The sequence below is a fragment of the Cryptotermes secundus genome, unplaced genomic scaffold (assembly GCF_002891405.2).
Source record: "Cryptotermes secundus unplaced genomic scaffold, Csec_1.0 scaffold174, whole genome shotgun sequence".
Lineage (NCBI taxonomy): Eukaryota > Metazoa > Arthropoda > Insecta > Blattodea > Kalotermitidae > Cryptotermes > Cryptotermes secundus.
The window spans coordinates 601,917-624,527 of record NW_019734351.1 but is presented as its reverse complement, the minus strand read 5'-3'; the positions used below and the strand labels follow the sequence as shown (position 1 = coordinate 624,527).

The 22,611-nt window shown below is 38.7% G+C and overlaps 1 protein-coding gene across 2 annotated transcripts in view; it reads left to right on the top strand.

The window, feature by feature from the left end:
• The first annotated feature begins 1,254 nt into the window (after positions 1–1,254).
• Positions 1,255–22,611, top strand: part of LOC111868755 — an 83,232-nt gene continuing 61,875 nt past the window's right edge. Inside the window, exons 1-2 of one of the 2 annotated variants that reach the window (XM_023859694.2) lie at positions 1,255–1,985; positions 14,687–14,956. In XM_023859694.2, coding sequence (XP_023715462.1) covers positions 1,719–1,985; positions 14,687–14,956 — 537 coding nt within the window. In that variant the 5' untranslated portion in view covers positions 1,255–1,718. The other variant, XM_023859695.2, reaches the window with a different exon arrangement.

Genomic DNA, 22,611 nt, shown 5'->3' with positions numbered 1-22,611 from the left:
TTCACTATTCTTTGAAGAGAAAGTAAACACAGAGAAAATTAAGTATATGTTACTGTCTCATCTCCAGAATTCAGGGCAAAATCGTGATATAAAGACAGCTAACAAATCCTTTGAAAATGTGGCACAGTTCAAATACTTGACAACGGCAGTAACAAATCAAAATTTGATCCAGGAGGAAACTAAGAGGGGAGAGAATTCGGGTAACGCTTGCTAACATTAAGTCCAAAACCTTTCGTCTTCTCGTCTACTGTCAAAAATTTAAATTTAGAATATACAAAACTACAATTTTGCCTGCCGGTCTAGAAAACAGACATTAACCGCCGTGGGGATTCGTTGCGCTAACCACGTCACACCCTCTATCCGCTAAATTTGGCACTAACTTCGCCGACAAGCGGCGGTCGATCAGTGGGTATAGTTCGCTTGAGGACTAAAACCACGGAATTTATTACAATTTTGCCTGTGGTTCTGTATGGGTGTGAAACTTGGTCTCTGACATTAAGAGAGGACTATAGACTGAGGATGTTTGAGAACAGGGTGTTGAGGAGAATATTTGAACTGAAGAGAGATGTATTGACAGGAGGTTGGAGAAAAATGCATAATGAGAAGTTTCTTAACGTGTACTCTTCGTCAAATATAATTGGAATGATGATGTTAAGGGACATGAGATAGGCGGGTTATGTAGCACGAATGAAGAGAAGAGGAATGTATATAGGATTTTGGTGGGAAGGCCAGAAAGAAAAAGATCATTAGGAAAACCAAGACGTAGATGGGTGAATAGTAATGAAATTATCTTAAAGAGATAGAATGGGGTGGTATGGACTGGATTTATCTTGCTCAGGATATGGACTAATGGAGGGCTCTTGTGAACAAGGTAATGAACCTTCTGGCTTCATACAATATTGGAAAGTTCTTTAGTAGCTGCACACCTGGCGTCTTCTCAAGATTATTTCAGCTGCATAGAGTTAGTTGGTTAGTTAGTTATGTGAACCCAGGATTCGGGAGGTCTAGTAGTACACATAGGCTGGGTATCGTGAATAGTAGTAGTTGACCTTTTTACCGACGAAGGTCTCGAAAGTAGATGCGGCAAAGTTACAGCGGTAGACTGAACGTTGAAAATAGATGGCAGCATTAAGAGTTCGTGACGTTTTGGTGACCACCACTGCCAGATAATAATATCGAGTTTCACTAGCCTGGCTCTAGCAACCTAGCAACCGCAATTTCGCGCCGTTCGCGCCTGCGCGTATGGGTATTAATAATAGCGTAATGGAAGAATTGCGTGACGAGTTGGCATCTGGAAAGAAACAATATACATAATAAAAATTTCTTCCTTACTGCTAATTTCAGAGTTTTTTTTGAAGTGGTGTCTTGATGGTTAGAAAATATCGGTATCGAAATATTTCACACTGATGATTAAATATAGGTAACTTGTGGAGAGGGAGGCATTCAGCTTTTGAACATGTATGAGTTGAAATATAAAACGTGTTACAAGTGGACGGATTTTAAATCTTTGAAGTCATTTTTCTTGTATCATTCATATGTTTTGCAAAGTATAGCGTTTAGGTTGGGGGATTTGAGATCTCCCCGAAGTATAAACTGAGTTTTGCGGAGTTGGGGTTTTCATATTACCTTGAAATATCGAGTTCTGCGAAGTTTTGCGAAATTGTTGCGGATTGCTGCTTATGTATTTGTAATTTAGCCAAACGTATTTTATTTGAAACATGATGCAGACAGTACAGTTTAGTCAGCCACCCCCTCCAATTCCCAATATGTCAGTTCCACCCCCAGCGATGGTACCCCATCATTATTCCCAACATCGGTTCCATGGAGAAAGAGGTGCCCACAGAGGTCACTTCTTTCAGCCCTTCCGTCCTTATCCTCGGCAAGGCCCTGGTGGACCTGACAGCGAATTTGATGGGAAGAGACTTCGCAAATCTGTTATGCGAAAGACTGTTGATTACAACTCTGCAGTAATAAAGATGTTGGAGGTAACTAACCTGTTCTCATAGTTCGAGTGCTTAAGGTGCATGTATTTGGTAGTTTTGTATTAGGTGCTAATCATAATGTAACAGATTGAATGTCTTGTGGAGCATGTGTTAACTGTGAACATGGATAGTCATGTACCTGGTAATTGGTAATTCTTCTCTGTGATATTGAAGTTGAATTTCATTTAAGAAGGAATATGAGGTCTGTTCACTAAAGACTCACTAAATCTGAATCTGGAAAAACTTAGATACTTTACATGAAAGGATGGAAATGTATTTACAAAGTGGATTCTTTCCAGATGTACACACTTGTTCCAATGATCCATTTCTAAGACTCTGTTTTTTGTTGCTTTATTTAACTGTGTTCAGTTTTTTTCACATGACTTTGTAGAGCGTACTGATGGTGCAAACATCTTCATGATTGTAAACAAAATCAATTATTGGTTTGAAGAGTTCCATCTCCTGGTATATAATGCCATGTATTCCATTGAAGGTCAACCAGAATTTCAGAGGAATGTGTCGCCTCCATTGTCAGGGTTGGAAGAATAAGCCGAGCAAGAAACTAGCATGAAAGTAGGTACCAGGCAGAGCCTTCAGCTGACTAGATGGCTTTATATCTCAGAAGACAGAACTGTTCATAACTACTGGTGTGAGAACCCCAATTGCTGCATGATATCACTTTGATTTTGCTGCGTATTTGGCTTTCCTTTAGTAGCCATCACAAAGAAGGACATTATTGCTCTTTAGTTTTCCTCCTCCTCCTCCCTTGATTAATTATGCTGTCTGGCCTGTTCCCATTCAGAATTAAATCTGAAATTATGAATCTTATAAGTTGGTAGAATTCCTTGGATGGGTGATGAGCCCATCACAAGGCTGCTACATACACAGGACAGCACAAACACAAAAATGAAGACAAATATCAATGCCTTATTTAGGATTCAAACACATCCCAGTGTTTGAACGGGCGAAGACATTTTGTGCTGTAAACTCTGTGGCTACTGTAATAGTATGTTGCTTAGTTTTCATATTGTAATCATAGATTTGTGTTTCATTACCTGTTATGACATTCTAATGAAGTTTGCATCTGTTTCTGTATGTTCAAGCAAGTCATAAATTGCAGGGAAATGGTTTTCATTTTACTGCTATGTCTGCATTTTGGTCTGAGACAATTTTCATTCCTAAATGCTAGTGCTGTGTCAGTTTAAGCTGAGATATGCCTCAGTTCTAAATATTTTATTCATATTGTCTGACATGGGTCATAAGAAATTCCATCTTCAGCCTTTTCACAAATACTTAGTTTACGTTCACTTCATACAAAATCATGTACATGGGATACAGGTTCATCTTTTATACTAACTGAAGAGTATCTAGGATTCTCATCACTTTGACAAATGCTTGGAACTCCTTAAAGTGAAGGAATCACTCAGAAACTCATGCGCTCCTAATTATTTCATCTCTCAGTGCCGCTTGCGTCATTTGATAAGTTTTGGCCATACTGTTTCAGATTTTGTCTCAAAATTTCATACACATTCATTATTTTTTGATATTATTAAATAATGTACATGATCAAAATGCTCTGATCACATAAAAACTGAAGAACTTGAATGAGCTGTGAAATGCCTGTGTGCATTAACTTACCTGGATATGTTCATCACAATAATATAAGATAGTGTCCTTCTTGTGTTTATTTTAAGTTTAACTATCACACAAACTTACATTAAAAAGCATTTTGTTGTCTGTTATCCACTGCAAGGTTTGACCATAAATGGTCATATCCAGGTGACATACACAAGTCAGCTAAATATATCTAGACTTTAAGTACAAATTTGTTGAAATATGGAGGTGTGTAAATGTAGATAAAATAATGAATGATGTTGGATCCCACTTAATTTTAAGTCCTGTCTCAACTGTGCTAATGTACGTACATTGTCCTGCATCTCTGGCTATGCACCAACAGAAAAACTGCACCAGATGTCCAAAATAAAACAGTCATTTACAACATTAAGTTAACTTGAATTAATAAAAACTGTACAGAAAAAATAAATGTATAATATAGGCATGTGAAGTGTCAAATTGTGTATAAGTCTGCTCTAACCTAATTAATTATTTTGTTGTCTACATTTTATTGAGTTCCATATTATGACACAATGACTAAAAGAATTGTCCATTGCAAGACAGTGGCAAACTAAGCACATTTCCATGGCTTAATTAATGCATATTGTGGCAGCAGATACATGCACAGCAATAGAGGAAGTAAATTATGTTATGACCAATGGTCAGTTGGCCAGTCTGTCTTGGTGCCAAGCACCCATCTGTGACCCAACATCAGATTTTTATTTCTGTCAGACAATTGCAGGTTTGTTGGTATGGATGTAAGAGGACAGGTCTGTCATATACAATTTCTGCCAGCCTTCTGCAGTGTGGTCATTCTTGTATCTGAATCTGAACCCTGTGGGATTCATGACCATATTTTACTATCTTAGATCGGAGACTTCCCCAACCTGGAGGGCCAGGTCCCCATATTTATATCCCCCAGGAACAGGTGACCCAGTTATACCCCCAGGCATTAGGTTACCTTTTTGTCACCTATGACTCAGGGCTGTGGTAGAGGTATTTGAACCTGCCTCCATCCATGGTATAGAGGAACTGTTAAAAAATGATGTCCTTTATATGGTTAGCCTCCAAGTGAGTAAGTAGACAGTGATGACTAGTGATGCCATGAGAACCATTCAAGAGTTAAGAGAGTTCATTTTTGGGAGTTGCTACTGAGAAGACTTGGAACTTGCAGTAGTGATTTGTTAAGTTTGTAGATTAGGGATAGTATTATAATTACTTGTAATTGTGAGTTCACAAGTGTTCAGTAAACCCAATTGTCAACCCAAACCCTGTGTCTAGTCACTATCACATGACAACTGGTGTCAGAAGTGAGATCAGTTGGATTAAATGGATTAGATTGATGACTTCATTGTTTAGTTGTATAGCTATGATACAAAAATAGAGCAATTGATGGAACACCTGCTGACTGAAACTAAAGCCAATCAGAAAGAAATGAAGGCCAAAATAAGAACCAACCCACAAGACATGAATGAAGGCCCTGATGGATGTCAACCTAGAGGAGATTAGAGCCTGCCTAGGAGTCATGGAAGGCTGTCCAGGAAAGATGGAGCCTATGGTGAAGGCTGGCCAGGAACAAATGAGAGCCGAAGTTGAGACTTGCTTGAAAGAAACGAAGGCCACAGAGTCAAGGGGCAATTAAGAAAAGATAAAGGCTTTAGCGGAGCACTATGAAAGGGTAAGTAAAAGAGTAAAGTAAAGCTATCCCTGTAACAGGCCATGAAGGCCCATAGGGTTGTGAGACATTGAGGGTCCCACATTATCTAGACAGTCAGCTCAAAGATGGTGGTAAGGTTTTCAGCCTTATGCACCAGCCAAGCTTTACTCCCCAGGAAAAATATTTAATTCCTGGTACTCATTTCTGTTAGAAGGCTGAGTCAACCCCAGAGCTATAGTGTGGCTGGAAGGATTAGGTCAATTAAAACAAAAAATCCAGTTACCTCATCGGGACTTGAACCCGCGACCTACTATGAAGGGGTACCACGGGAAAAAGCCATGCACCTACTTACTGCCCTGCAGGAACAGACTTCTGACATTATTCACAGAGACCCTAAAAGAGTGATATACAAGGATACTATCAAGACAAATGAAGACTGATTGGGGACCAGTATCTGGCTGTAGGTTACCCCAGTCAGATTAAAACAGGGACCCAAGGCAATGGTGAACACTTGGAGGAGTTTGCTACTGCCATTAAACATCCCACACCCTCCTTGCCTTTCCTTCACTATATGAGGACCACTTTTGTAGGAGACCAAGCAAGGCATTTGGCAGCAATATGAGAGACCAAGGCATAAAACAGCAGGTACTTCCGGGAGGCAAGATGATAATCAGTGAGACCTTCAGGCAGACCCTGGAGCTGGAAGTCTTAACACAAGCAGTCTGATCAGTCAGGCTCCAGAAAACTAGTCACAGGGCTTTTTGGAAGGGCCAACCCCCTCCCAAACAAAAGAAGAGACTGCTGATAGCTTACATACAGGCACGGCAGCAGTGCCAGCCACTTTCACAAATTGTGTTTCCACAAACTTGTGGAAGAAATGTCAACCCCAGCACAATGTTATTGTTTGGAAGACCAATCACAGATGTTACATGCACGTCCCCCTTTGAAAAGAAGAAATGTCAATACACCTTTGGGCTACTTGAGACAAGCAGCCTTAAGGAGGGAACAATGTGACATGGTGACAGAAAAAATTTTGTACTTCTAGGCAGCAGCAGACTAAAAATGTTTCCATGGCTTGATAAACACACATTGTGGCAACAGATGTGTGCACAATAGAGGAACTGTTAGAAGCAAAGCTTTCTGTTCAGTTCATGCTGAGGATGCATAACAGGAGCCTCTGGGTGAGTGAGTAGTCAGTGATGGCTGGTGATGCCATGAGGACCCTTCAAGAGTCAAAGATAGGTCATTGTTGTGAGCTGTTACCAAGCAACAAGGATGTGAAGACACAGCAAACTGAGAAGACTTGGAACTTTCAGTAGTGATTTTTAAGTGTGTATAGTTCACTTGCACACTGCAGGCCATGGAGTTTGATTTTTGTAGATTAACAGTAGTGTTATGATCACTTGTAGTTACGAGTTGTAAGTGTTCGGTAAATCCAGTTGTCAGTCCACGTCCCATGTCTAGTCAGTAATATGTGAAAGTACTTCAACAGATTTATATTTGCTTATAGTAGACTGATTTGTGTACATCACCTGATAATGACTGTTTACTCATACAGCTGAAACAGTGAAACTAGTTTTTAAAAAAAAGGTAAAGTTGTCCCTGTGCTTAACTAATTAAGCACTGTGCCATGGAGGTGTATGGAGGAGTGGATGCATAGATCAACATTTTCTTGACGTCAGCACTAGTTGGAGATGAGTGGTCAGCTTCATGCCCCAGCCACTTTACCCCAGGGAAAGGGCCCCTGGTACTCATTGGATAGGAGGTTGGATGAACCCCAGAGCAGTCTGGACAACTCTGAGAAGAGAAACTTCTTGCCCCCACTGGGACTCGAATTCTGACCTCTCAGTCGTCCAGCCCGCAGCCAGTGACTATACTGACTGCACTATCCCGGCTCCTAAACTGGTGTATAATAAGAAATAGAAAAGCAACAGGACTTTAATGTAGGTTCGTGTGACAGTTGATCTTAGGAGTGTTGTTCACAGCTATGTCCCTGTGCAGTATAATTATCTGACATTCAGATTTAGTCTTGGTACATTTTGGTCAGAGCTCAGAAGTATTCCATACTTAACTTTTAATCCTTTAAAGTATTTCCACTTAGCTTGAGTGTCCATGTAGGTCCCTAATCAGCACTGAAGCACAAAGAAATAACTGTTTTACAATATTATATTTAAGCATCCTGTTGCACTCCATACGATAAATGATACAAACTCCGTCTCAAGTGCAAACAATATATTTTGTGTCTTTTGATTTTGTCTCCTACACTACATGTTTCGGCCTCAGACGGCCATCATCAGGTGTATATCACTCACTTCGCTGTCACACTGCACCCAGTTCAAAATTTAACATCTAAATACTCTCCCTGTCATTATCAACTTCTACTTCGTTGATAGCTGTCCACCCGTAGATTACTTCACACACGTTAATTTTGACTTTATTGTAATAGCACCATAATAAAATCTTTAGTTCTAATTTTAAAACTTTAAATTCTTGTCCAAATTTTAAAATTTTAAAATTGTTAGGGTTATTCGCCCTGTGTTTGAAGTGCTGCAGCGGCTAGTTCTTGTTTCCACACTGTATAGGTGTTATCCTGTGTGGTCTTTCTGTGTACGTGCCGCTGCACACGTAAAGAATAGCAGCGGCACGTACACAGAAAGACCACACCAGATAACACCTATACAGTGTGGAAACAAGAACTAGCCGCTGCAGCACTTCAAACACAGGGCGAATAACCCTAACAATTTTAAAATTTTAAAATTTGGACAAGAATTTAAAGTTTTAAAATTAGAACTAAAGATTTTATTATGGTGCTATTACAATAAAGTCAAAATTAACGTGTGTGAAGTAATCTACGGGTGGACAGCTATCAACGAAGTAGAAGTTGATAATGACAGGGAGAGTATTTAGATGTTAAATTTTGAACTGGGTGCAGTGTGACAGCGAAGTGAGTGATATACACCTGATGATGGCCGTCTGAGGCCGAAACATGTAGTGTAGGAGACAAAATCAAAAGACACAAAATATATTGTTTGCACTTGAGACGGAGTTTGTATCATTTAACTGTTTTGTAATGTGTGGCTGTTAAATAGTGAGACATGATAACGATATTGTATTGGAATTAAATATTTTTAAGTTACCTTGTTGAGAATAGTTCTCTTGGGCTCCTGCAGATTGCTACATGCCGCCTCACCATACCTGGAGATATCTCTAAAAATCATTTTGTAAAAGCCCTTGCTCTCTTTCTTTTTTCCTGGATGTTCTCATTGGGATTGAAAACAGTTTATTTCAGCAAATATTTGAAAGCGGGAAAGAGGAGGAAGTCACACAAAATGAGGTCTGGTGCATAAGGGGTGTGATTTGAGTGCAAGAACTTTTTTCTACCAGAAACTGCTGACTTCAGAATTCATTGTGCTCTAGAACATTGTTCTGGTAGAATCCGACCACCTTACCAAAGCTGTGGCCCCTTTCTTCAAATTATTTCACACAATTTTTACAAAAGCTCAGTGTAATACTTCTGATTTGTGGTTTCACCATGTGTGACATACTCAGAGATAATTTCTTCAGCATTAAAGAAAATGATGAGCATTGTCTGTATTTTATATTTAGACCTTCCTGCTTTCTTTGGTCTCTTGAATGAGGTGATTTCCAGTGCAGGGACTGCTGTTTGATTTCTGAGCCATATTGAAACAGTCCAGTCTCATTGAATGTGACTGCACTGCCCGAGAAGTGTATATATTCTTTGATTCCTTCAAGTGTATCAACACAGATATCATATGTTGGCTCGTGTCTAGTGGGATGGGAAATAACACCATGTAGGCTGCCTGCTTTATGCTGATTTCTTGCTTAGCTTAGTGTTTGATCCTGAAGATGGAGATAGTATGTTCCTCTGAAATGTTAATTGATTTCCACACAGTGTTATATAGATAGAACTCTTCATAGCCACTATTTCGTGAACCTCAGATCCATAGATTTCTGTAATTTTCGTTTTCTAGTCTTCAGCATCTTGCACATCCTGTTATGTTCAGAATTTTAATTAGAGTTTATGTTACTCTACTTAATTAATTGTCAACCATTTAGATACTCAGATATCAATCGTTTTGTACAGGAGTTATCACTTTTTCCACATCCTCATCAGTTTTCACTGTTAATGGATGACCAGATCTTTCACCTGTTCTAAAAATATTTTATGCCATTCAGAAACATTTTGCCTCAATAGGATGTTTTCTCCATACATTTTTCATAACAGCTCATATGTTTTGATAGTGGTTTCCTTCAGTTTTATTGAAAATTTGATGTTAACATATTGTTTTTACATTAAGCATATTTTCAATGTGCAGCAAAAGCGCTTCTTTTTATAAGGCTCTGCAGCTCTGCCCTAAGAGAACGTGCTGTGACACACTTCAGCACACAACTAGGAGAAGCTTCAAGAGCAACAACCATGAATTGTGTTTGTGGATAGGGAAATTAGTTTGAGAGTTGTGCCTGCAGTCTCCTTATTTAACAGCTGCACATCAGATGTTTACCTACAGTTACAGCATGTAATGCAACCTGTGCTGTCATAAACAACTGTGCAAGTGCTGGTTTTTAAGTTTTTTATTGTTCATTGCTTTAAATTACTTTAAAAAGATCCTATTTTTCCTTGTGTAATTTTCCACCTTTTTTCTCATACATTGTAACCACAAAGGCATGCAATAGCATAGTTGGTTGAGGCACTGTGCTACAAGGTGGAAGGTTGCGATTTTGAGTCCTAATGACATAATTTTCTCTTTTCAATTTACCTAACCCTTCCAGTCATACTGTGACCCTGAGGTCAACTCAGCCTCTAACAGAAATGAATACCAAGAATGTTTGGGGGGGAGGGGTAAAGGGTGGCTGCCGCATAAGGCTGACAACTTTATCACCATCTGTGAGCTGATTATTTAGAGCAAATGTGGGAGCCTAAATGCCTCACAACTCTATGGGCCTTCATGGCCTGTTTATAGGAATAGCTTTATCTTTTTATCTTTTATTTTAACCACAGAACAGATGAAAGAAATAAACTTTTGCACTGTGAGTATTGTTCTGACACTATATAACTAAAATAGAATAGGTGGGATATGAGGAGTCTCTCCACTTGTTACATAATTTGAGTATCAACTTAGGCCTAAATATTTTAGCCAATATTTTAGGGCACATTAACATTTTGACCTTACTTTATGAAAAAAACATACAGCCCGATTTATACAATGTAGAGATTGAGGTCAGAGGCCCATGCAGCCTCCTAGCCAATGGGTGTCATTGTCTCTTTCCCCAAGGCACAAAGTGGCAAGGGCATGAAGCTGACCACTCACCTCCATCTAATGTTGAAGTCAAGAAAGGTGGAGCTGCACATTTGTCTTCATGGCATAGTGCTTAATTAACTAAGCACAGGGACAGCTTTGCCTTTAAGGGTTTGATGTTCTCACAGCGGTCGTTACAAGGAGTTCTGTTTTCTGGGATATTTCTTCCATCTTCAGGGTCTAAGAATGAGCCAAGCAAGAAACCAGCATGAAGCGGGTATGCTTGGCTTAATCTTTGACCCTGATGGTGGAGACAATATGTTTCTCTGAAACTTTGGTTGACTTTCAGCAAACTACATGGTGTTATACCTCAGATGATAGAACCCTTCAGATTTTTGTAAGTTTTTCCCACAATACCTAATGATAATTTCAGTACATATGTGGGAAGTATTATGTTTGGATGTTAAAGCGATGAGAAGATATAATTTTCTCTGTTAATGATGTAATTGGGCCTGATGAGTTGTGTTGAGAGCTGTACATACATACTGCAGGGCATCATAACTCATCTAGTTTTCAATTCATGGCTGATGCCAGTAAAGGTAAATTATATTTCCTTGTCTGGCAAATTCATCAGTGGTTTGGTGAAGTGAAAAATTAATTTTTATTTTAGCCATATTTAAAATGGCTGCAAGTGCTTGAAATACCAAAGCTTTTAATATTTTAAAACAGTGTTGTAATCCCATGAATGTTAGTCACAGTACAATTTCCAAGAAATACCTGAGACTTATGTTGCACTGGATGATAAAGAAGGTTCCTAGTATTTGGAAAAGGCAAAGAATGTGCAATAAATGTAGGAGGACTTTCAGATTTTCCCAAAATTTTGTAAATGAAGCAGTTGTTTCTGTATGAAGCGGAAAAAAATCAGGAAAGTTGAAAGAGCTGCGAAAAGAAAAATATTTAGTTTAACAGGCTCCAGTGGTAACAACAGTTTGGAAATGAAAGCACAGCTGTGGAGAAATTTCACATAACAAAACACTGAGAAGGTTCAAATTTTGACCATTCTTCCATAGGGCTGGTCATTTAAGAAAATCCAGCAAGAATTCAAAGCCTCAAAGTACATGGTTCAGACTACCAAGAAATTGGTGACTGAGAAAAGGATTTTGTTTAGCCTGAGGGTAAAATCAAGTAAAATGCTGACCCCTGCCACAGTTGAAATTGTGAAGCAGTTTTATGTATATGATGAAATCAACCGGATCATGCCAGGAATACGAGATTGTATTTGTGTTAATTCAAAAGAAAAGGAGTCCTGTTTCACCATTGAGAAAGTCGAGACCATGCTTTTTTCAGATTCTAAATACCTACCCATAGTGTAATATTTCCTTCTTAAATGACAAACTTATTTAATAAGCCTGACAGGTTTCCTTTATGCCTATGTAGTTTGTTTTAGTTAGTTGAAGTGACCAAGAGCAATGTGTGTGTAATATGTAATAATAAAATATATGTATTTCATCAGTCCAGTCATGTCCCAACATTACTTTTTCTAAAAATGTACTTAAATGCCAAATGTTTTGGAAAAATTTTGCATAAATCTGGCTATACATGTTTCATAAATTATAGTCAAAGATTGTGAGTCAACATCAGAATGATATATGAAATTTAAAACCCTATTTAAGGGCTTTCGGTTAGTACAGGCTTGTGGTCTGTACCTTAATTAGGACCAGAGTTTTAAGCATTATAATATATCAGAATGCAAGAAAAGTTAAAGAAGACTTACAACTTCAAAATGCGATATCAATGAAATTAATTGGCATAAGAAGGAAGAACTTCATATTTATCATTTGTGTATCAGACTGCAGGCTTACAGAATTTCATGCCTGTCCACTGCTGTGTTGATTTTACATGGGATGGCCCATATTAAAAAAATGATAAAAACTGTTGTGATTATTGAAGAATATCACCAATTATTTACCTACAAAATTTTACCCAGGACAGGTATCCCTGAATTAACGAAGGTAATACAGTCCATGAAAACTGTGAGGTCAAAGCTCATGAATCAAAAGTAAAATTCCCATCGCTTTAAATGCAGAAGCCACAAAACTTGTAATTTGTTTATTGTAGCAGATTTGAAGTTCATTAAGTGAAAAATGGGTACAAATTGATTTGCTTTATTGTGGTGAAAATTCATAAATCGAGTGTTTATAAAATGAGGGATACTTGTATTCTTTTGTGAAGATTGATTCCACACATAGATGAAGTTACTGGGGATCATCAGTGTGGCTTTCAGTGTAAGAGGTGCACCACTGATCACATGTTCTGCATTTGTCATATACTGGAGAAAAAATTAGGTACAGTGGGATGTAGAGCAGCTGTCTGTAGATTGTAGTGTGGGATGTGATTTATGTAGGAGAGGAATTCAGTATACCCATGAAACAAGGTAGGCTAATAAAAATGTGTTTAAACAGAACTTATATGTGTAAATGCATTGTCTGTTTGGAATGATCTGAAACAAGGAGATCTCTTATGTCAAGTTCTTTTTGGTTTTACTTTAGATTATACTGTTATGAATGTCCAGTAAAGTTGAGAAGGGTTGGAATTAAGTGGCCCACAGCTTCTGCTATGTGCTGAGGGTGTAAATTTTTTGGACAGGAACATAAATACTATAAGGAAAAACACCAAAAGATCCATTTTATGCTATTAAGATGGTTGTCTAGAATTAAACACATAGGGCACTATGTATATGTTAATTTTTTATTGCCAGAATGCTGCACAGAATCATTTGAATATAAGGAATAAATCCTTTGAAGATATGACAGAGTTAAATCTTTCGGAATGCCAATGCCAAATTGATATTGAGTTCACCAAAATATTGAGAACAGAATAAATTCGGGCATGCTTGCCACGCTCAGTTCAGTGTCTCTTGTTTTCTGTCTGCACTCAGAAAGTGTGAATGTATACTACAATTTTTATTTGTTGTTTTGTATGGTCATTGCCCCCATTAAAGGAAGAATGTGATGCTGAAGAGAGTATTTAGACCCAAGAAGGAGAAAGTAATGGAATTAGAGAAAATTACATAGTGAGAAACTTTATAATTTGTAATTTTCAAATAGAGTGAACAGTGAATATAGTGGATATGCTGGTTATGCAGATCTGCTGCTATTCTTGCACAACCCAATTTTCATGCAATTTTAGCCCCTTTTCCAGTCTCTTAATATCTCCATTTTCTGTTTTGAAGTCAGAACAGTATGTTAATCACTTTAGTGTGTTGTCTTAGGAGACACTGGCTTTATCGGTTTAAGAATATAACATAGTCACAGATTCATCTAACCTCTACTTGAATTTTGCATCCTTATAACTAATGGCATATGCATGACGGAGGACAGTGGGCAGTGCTGCTAGCAGCAACTGAAAATCTAGTTTGTGGTGCATGAAAATGTGCACTTTTCAGTGTTTCTGAAATAATTTCATTTATTTATATTAGTTTTGCTGGTTGCATAAGAGTTCTGGATACTTGGATACTGGATAATTGGAGTTTACTGTATAGGGGTGATCAAATTAAGGAGGATGGGACATGTAGCATGCATGGGAGAATTGTGAGATGCATACAAAGTTTTGGTTAGAAAACATGGAAGAAAGAGACCAGAAGACGTTGGCATAGTTGTGGAGATAGTGTTGAAGTGGTTTATAAGGCAGTGTTGTGGGAGGATGTGGACTGGATTAATTTGGACCAGATATGAGCTCATGTTGACATGATGATAATACCCTTGTGTTTCATAAGAAACAGAATTTTTTGAGTAGTTAAACAACTCTTATGTTTTGTAGATTCAGTTAATTCAGTCAGTCAGATTTATTTGTCGTTCATTTAGTGATGCTGTCAGTAGCTCATACTATATAACATTGAATGGTACGATGATGAGTGAATAATTAAATGTAAAGTATATGAAGAAAATGGTTTTTGGCTAATTTAAGGTCCTATTTTAACATTTGTGTGGATGGATGGAGGAAAAGAATAAAAAACCCACAAGCCACTCTAAAGGGTGAGATTGAACTCAGGGCCTCGAGTATGAAGTAGGCATTAGTTAGTTATTTATTTAAAAAGATCTCTGTTCTACCACTTTTAACTACTGTTATATGTTTGCGGATTGGTGTTCTGTGCATTGTATGAATTTCCTTTACAGTGTCGTATATGGCAGAGGGATTTTCGGGACCGACGCTCATTGCAGCCAGATGTGACGTATTATCCAGACCTCCAACCACCACCTAGTTATATTGACAATGCCATAAATTCTGTAACAACACGTTTTGTGAAGACTGCTACCAATAAAATGCGCTGTCCCATATTTTGCATGGCTTGGACTCCTGAAGGCCGCCGCCTGGTTACAGGTGCATCTAGCGGAGAATTTACACTTTGGAATGGGCTTACTTTCAACTTTGAGACCATCTTGCAGGTAATTTAATTCTGCTTTGATTTAAAAATTTTGAAGATTTTGCATTAAGATTTAGATTATGAAGATTATACCATTCTACTTGAGCATGAAAAATTTGATCTGCAACTTTAAACTTAGAAAGGATGTAATACAGTAGAACCCCTAATTAATGTTCATCGATTTTTAAGGTTTTTTAAGGTCCATTTTCAGTTATCCCAAGTCATGGCCCCATGTTAAATTTCCTCCATGTAACACTTTCCTCAACTTAATGTTCAGATCTGTTGATGGCAAGGAAACCTTGACTGAGGAGTTTCAATTCTTGTATTTATACAGATGTTCTTTTTCATCCACTGTCTCTGTTCTTAAATTAAATATGTCCAACAACATTCTGCGTGTCACTTCTGTTTTAATGTTCATCCCTCAGAGCTGGAGGATTTGAGTCTATTTAAATAGCTTGAGGGTGGAGGAGATGACTTTTGATACGTGAAAGAAATGCAACCATGGACAGATATTACTGTAATTTATACACATTCAGTGAAATTGTATGTACAGCTCCTGTAGTATCAGCAGAATATGTTATTTATATACCTTAATCTTTATGATCCCAAAGTACCCTAATGTGGTACTCTAAAACCATTTCACCTCTTTGTTTCCTATATGTGTTTATGCAGTACAAACTTCCAGACTTGCTAGCTACAATATTTTATATGGGCAGCTTACGTATTTATGAGATTGAGTCATCATGTTGCTATTTGCCATAACAACTTTCAGATTGCTTGCATGCCATCTGTAACAAGGGATTGGCTAACAAGGGACATCGAGTTCATTGCTTATGCAGTAAGGAAAGGAGATCACGATGATTTGATATGAGACATCTCTATACCTCAGATGTATCTACAGTTATGAAGTACAAAAAAAGGAAATATGTGACTTCCATTAACAGGATGTGGCAGAATACAGTAGACAATTTAAATTTGTGAAATGAGTAATTTATTTTCAGCTAATATATGACACGCAGATTTTTGAAGTCTGTAGGAAATCATGCCATGTGGTAATTACTTTTTGAAGACATCAGTTGGATGAAGAAAGTTGTCTTCTGGGATCTGGCGCCGTGTATTCTTCGTTTTAACGGATGTTTCGGAGGAGCTGCTACAGCTATCTCTATTCGCACGCAACTCAACTACCCTGAAGATGGAGGCGATATGTTCCTCCGAAACGTCGGTTAAAACGAAGAATACACGGCGCCAGATCCCAGAAGACAACTTTCTTCATAGTCATTGCCGCGAAAACCACAAAACTTACATCAGTCAGATGAGCTCAGCAGTTACTGTAACTGCATGTTCATTGGTGTAAAGAAAAGGTATGCTCTTAAAATGTCAAATGAACTGAGTCTACAACATACCCTGACCTTCTGGCTATGCAAAGGTGATTGATGCCATAAGCCCGGGGTTTCTTCTGCGCAGCACCTGAAATTCTGCTAATTAGCATACCCGCTTAGACGAAAATGGGCTTCATCTAATGTTATGAAGTTTGGAATAAATTTTGGTAGTGTGTCCATAATTTCCAGTAGCTTGGTGCAAAAGTCCCTTCACATATTTGAATCACAAGGCAGTAATTCTTGCATTCTTGAATGGATGAAAGTGCAAATCCATGTGTAACATTCTCCAAAAACTCCTATTTGACATGCCTAGTGCTATAGAATGTTGTTTATCAGAGTGTTGTGGACTTTGCTGTAGGGCCACTCACACCCTCTCCACATTTTCTGGGTTGCACACTGATCGTGGATGGCCAGGGTTCTTCTTTGGCAAGGAGGAAGCAGTTGACCTAAATTGGCTTACCCAATTTAAAATGGTTTGATATGTCAAAACCTTACTACATAGGTGAGTCAGTAAGTAAGTTACAAATTGATGTGGGGTACTATATGTTTGAATGAGGCACTTGAGGCTATTGCCACTAGATGGCAGCATTAGTCCACTGGTAACTGATGATATTCGACACGAGACCATCAATGTTTACAAAAGCGAAACAGCAGTTGCAAGATGGCAGTGCCTCTGAGTGAGTGTACAATCCTTGAGCAGTGCTCCGTTTTGTGATTTTTGTGGGCAAAAGGTATGGAATCAAAGAATATTCATAAAGAAATGCTTCCCATTTACGGTGAGAAGTGCCTGTCACGTCAAGCTGTTACAGTTGGGTGCAGAAGTTCTCTGAAGGCCAGACACATATCAAGACGAACACTGCGTCGGCTGGCCAATGGAGATTGCCACAGAGGCGAATGTGCAACGGGTTGAAGACTTAATCCGAGCAGACAGAAGAGTAACTATAGACACTATAGCCACTGCTATTGGTTGTTCACACGGCATGACCTACCTCATAATGCATGATAGGTTAGGTTTTCACAAAGTCTGTGCACGATGGGTGACGCACATGCTGACCCCACAACACAAAATGCAAAGAATGAGTCTGGCATTACAGCATCTCAATCGCTACCATGATGGACACGATATGCTAGCCCGAATTGTCACAAGTGATGAGTCTTGGGCTCACAATTACCAGCCCGAGACAAAGCATGCGTAAATGCAGTGGAAACATCCTGCATCGCCTGCCAAAAAAAAAAAGTTTAAGGTTACACCATCCTCCAGGAAAGTGATGCTCACAGTCTTTTGGGATCATGAAGGCATACTGCTCACTGCATTCCAGCCTCCAGGACAAACCGTAAATGCCGACTCCTACTGTAACATCCTCAGGAAACTTCGTAAGGCCATTCAATGGAAGCGACCAGGACTCCTCACCAAACGCGTGTTGCTCCTGCATGACAACGCACGTCCCCATACTGCCAACAAGACAAATGAAACGCTGCGAAATTTCAGGTGGGAAGTCCTCAAGCATCCTCTGTATAGCCCCGACCTTGCTCCAAGCAACTTCCATTTGTTCGGCCCTCTTAAACACCATCTTTCGGCTGAACATTTTCCCAACGATGAAGCTGTAGAAAGGGAAGTCACTGCCTGGTTCCGACAGCAGCCCAAAGAATTTTATGCTGCTGGTTTTCAGGGGCTTGTGAAATGATGGGACAAGTGCCTCAGTATACAGGGAGATTATGTGGAGAAATAAAAGCATTTTTTCAGATCAGTACTCTTACTTGTTTAAGTTCTATATCCATTTGTAACTTACTTATTGTCTTACCCTCGTATTTCTTCCAGTGTTAAAGTGCTGCATAAATTCATGTTGTTTCTGAGTAGCTGAATCATTATTTTTAAAAAGCTCTCCACAGCAAATGCACGATGCTCACATGACCCACCCTCCATGGCTACTAATAGGCTTTGAACTGCTCTCAAAGCAGCTGCAGCAGTCAACACGCTATCTACCAGCATATGCAATTGGTGCCAGTTTTAAATCATCTAATCAATTCTGCCGCAACCTGTACCTACAATTTATTCGCTCTTTCATTGCTTAATTGTGGTTGTTGCATTACTTAATGCAGACACTGTACCAATATATTCATGCTTGTGTGTTAGTTGTAGTTTGATGGTGTTTGACTTATGGGACGAAGTGGGAAGGGCCAAGTAAAATATGCCTCAGGATTGTCCATTTCTTTTCTGGCAGAAATTTTCGTCTGAGAACAGATCAGCATGGACTTAAAAGTCCAGTGAATATTTTTTTTGCTACTTTTGTAGCAGTTCTCCAACAGTAGGTGCTCTTGATAATCAGGTAATGTCAACAATATTTGGACACCCATGAGGAAAGACCTTACCCACCATTTGACATGATAATACCTGAATGTGCTTGATTTTAGTCCTGATCACAGATGAGACATGATTTACTAGAATCTTTAAAAGGGTAGACTCAAGAACAGTTTCACCAACATGTGTATTGTTGCATATAGACCTGCTGCTAAGCAGTGACTCTGTAAACAGTGGCCGTTGCTAGGAAGCACACGCAGTAATAGAAGAATGGTGTTTTCTGTTGGGTCCATCCTGAGGTTATATGATGAGGATACCAGCCGAGCTGCAGTTAGCGTTGTCAGCAGTTCAGCTGAATCAAGTGACGTGAAATAGCTGGTTGGTGAGAGAGTTCAGTTGTCAGTTGAAAGTCAACCTGCGAAGAGAAGACTAGGATGTTGGTCTGAAATGGCTCCCAGCCTGGGACCCAGTTACTTGAGTTGTCACGTGACAAGAGTTCTGCACAGGCAGCTGTGACAAGAGGACATGAGTGTGAGAAGCTGAAGAACCTCCCTCAGTAGAAACCATTGCTAGGAAGTGGCTAGTGGGGACTGAGGTTGTGTGTCAGTGATCTCTAAAGTGTAGTTTTGAGTGGTGGTTACAGGTGGTCAATAAATCCAATATCCAATCCATACTCCATGTATGGTCTCACACACCTCAAATATGTGACAATATTATGGTCCTCGTGGTCATGACACCATAGTCTGATGGATGGGTATAAACCTTTTAAAGGAAGATACTGCCTCTATCTTCAAGTTAGAAGTGACAAATTTGGGAAAGTTGCAGGTTCTATAGAAGTAGGGGGAAGGAAGTAGCCATGGATGATAGGAGTATTTGATTCGCTTTTGGATGGGGGTGACTTGATGCCGATGATTTGGAAACAAGACATTTGTGTTGTAATTAGTATGCACCTTACAAAAGAAAAGGTTTGCTCAAACCATAACATGTCCAGCTTCTGTTTAAGAGCTGTTCGTTTTGAATCTTGACAGGACACTGTCCTAAGTGAGGCTGTTTTCCTGAATCGTTATAGGCAAATGCCAGAATAGTATTTAAAACTGAAGCATGAACCAATTTTTGTAGAGTTTTCCTTCTCTAATGCAACTTTTTCAANTTACTTATTATGGTGCTATTACAATAAACTCAAAATTAACGTGTGTGAAGTAATCTACGGGTGGACAGCTATCAACGAAGTAGAAGTTGATAATGACAGGGAGAGTGTTTTAGATGTTAAATTTTGAACTGGATGCAGTGTGACAGCGACGTGAGTGTTATACACCTGATGATGGCCGTCTGAGGCCGAAACATGTAGTGTAGGGAGCAAGATCAAAGACACAAAATATATTGTTTGCACTTGAGACGGAGTTTATATCATTTATCGTGTGGAGTGCAACAGGATGCTTAAATATAATATTTTCAATTTAAACTTTAATCAAGACTAAATCACATTTAATTCAGTAAAATGTTTGTTAAATGTTTAAAATGTCATTAAAATGTGTACACTCAGCGTTTATGCTAAATGTTTCAGTCTCATAGGACCATCTTCAGGCAACACTTATTGTTAAGGAGTCTGCTGCACTGTGCACTTGGTCTACAGATTGGTGCCCCAGTGCGGCAGGATTTCTGAAATATAATATTATGAACTGTAAACATTTCCTTCCACATCCTTAGTAATACTGTGTTACTTAAAATATAAGATGCCCTCTAATTTAATATGCATCCAGTTTTTAGATGAGGGTTTTAGGAAGAAATTAGAAAGGTGTATTTATTTCAGTGAGTATTTAGAACACATCAATTAAAATAACAAAATATTTAGAACACATTTAAAATGAAAAGTAATAGATAATAGATAATTCCTATCTTTTTATTTACTCAGAAAGTTTGTCCAGTGATCCTTTAGTCACACTTTCATTTTCTGAATATGATGCACCCTTGCCAGTTTGTTCAGTGCCGTCCCAAAGAACATTATCATGCGTTCAATCTTCCATATTAGACAAACAGTACTTTAATAGAAATTACTGCTGTGTCCTACAGATGAAGTTGTCTCAAACTGTAATGATTTGTGTGTCGAAGGTGATCGGATTGAATTTAGACAGACCACTGACTATCCTGACAGAGGTTGTTTGTAATTTTCTTCAGTCTCTCCAGGTAAATGCTGGGATGTAACCTAAAATTTGACCTACGACCACTTCCATATCCTTACCAGTAATAATTATTCACTTATTGTCCTAGCAGTGCTGTATATTTGAGTTTCTGACAATGTTGCTTTGTAAACCATACATATAATTGTACATATGTCTGCCATAAGGTGGAGATTTCTGTGGTGAACATTGAAATTGTTTGAAACCTGTAATTATTGAGGACTACAGCAGTATGTCTGTTTTGTAACCAGGCCACAGAATGGCAATCACCTACTCAGTAAGCAGTGATCCTATCCCAAAAATGACATACCTGGAAGTCAGCAGGAACAACCACTGGCCACCCAGAGGAAAGCAGTTGCATGTGTCTATTTTTTACACCACAGATAAGCATTCAGCTTACCAATGATAAAGATGTGACGTTAGTATATGCACTGTTGCATGCTTTACAAATTATCACACTGAAGTAAATTTCTGAGCACAGTACCTTGTGTGGGACAACCATAGGATTCAAGCAACTGACAGGTGAATGAAACACACCTGTTGTTTCAATTTTCTTATTTTATAACAAGTTCATAAATGAGTCTGTTGCATACATAAACTAATTATAGAAATAAAAGTTTTGCAGTGCCATTGTATACATCTTGTTTGCTTTATGATGATACTTTTTATTTTATAATTTTATCTTTGACAATTTTAGACGCCACCTCTGTGGTCTAGTGGTCAGAGCTCCTGCCTACAGATCCAGAGGTCCCGGGTCCGATTCCCGGCATTGCCAGATTTTCTGAGTAGTGGGTCTGGAACTGGTTCCATTCAGCCTCATAATGATAATTGAGGAACTATTTCAAGAAAATAGCGGCTCTGGTCTAGAAAGCCGAGATTAACGGCCGTGGGATCTGTTGCGCTGACCACGTGACACCCTCTATCCGCAAAAGTTGGCACTAACTTCGCTGACAAGCGGCAGTCACTCAGTTGGTGTAGTTCACTTTTGGACTACAGGCCATGGCATTTTTTGTTTTTGTTTTTGTTTAACAGTTTAATGAAATTTACATATTTAGGAAGGAGGAGACAGTTTTAATTAAATGTTATCATGTAATTCAGGCAGACATGGAGTGAGGTTAAAAGAATTGCTGTTGGCAGGATCTGGTGGAAGTATTTCACGGATGTCTTATGCCCCAGAGAGAGCAACAGGAATTAACATGTAATTCACTTCATGCGTTTCTGTAAGGAGGATTTAAACTTTGTACAACAGTTGGAGATAATTTTCAGGATGAACCAGAACAAGGCTTTTCTGCTATGCTTGAACACTGTATTCTCCCTATCTTGATATGATGTCAGCAGTGATAGGTGGAAGTGGGTACACTTTTATGGCTCAGTCTTGTGCTACTGTAAATTTCCTTTGCATTGGACATGGCTAGATTTGCACTAGAGCATCAGATGTTTTTATATGAACCTTATGTGAAGTGTAGCTTTGCTATGAAGGGTCAGAGGAAATTCAGAAGAAAGTTTTGTGGAGTTTGAGTTGCCCACATAAATAATATACAGATTCTTGTTAGCAAAGTAAGAACGTGTTAAGTATAATAAAAGTAAAGTTTAACCCTTTGACGTGGTAATTTAAATTCCGCGGCCGCGGCTCCTGCGGTAATATATTCAGCCGGCCATTTAAATTTTGCTCGAAAATTATTTATTCATCATTGTTCTTAAATTCTATGAGATAGGAACATGAAACTTTCACTAAAATGATCTTAAATGGTGGTTTTATAACCTTACCTTATAATATGGGCGCCCTGTATCTCGGCCATGGAAGCAGGTTGTTTAGTATTTC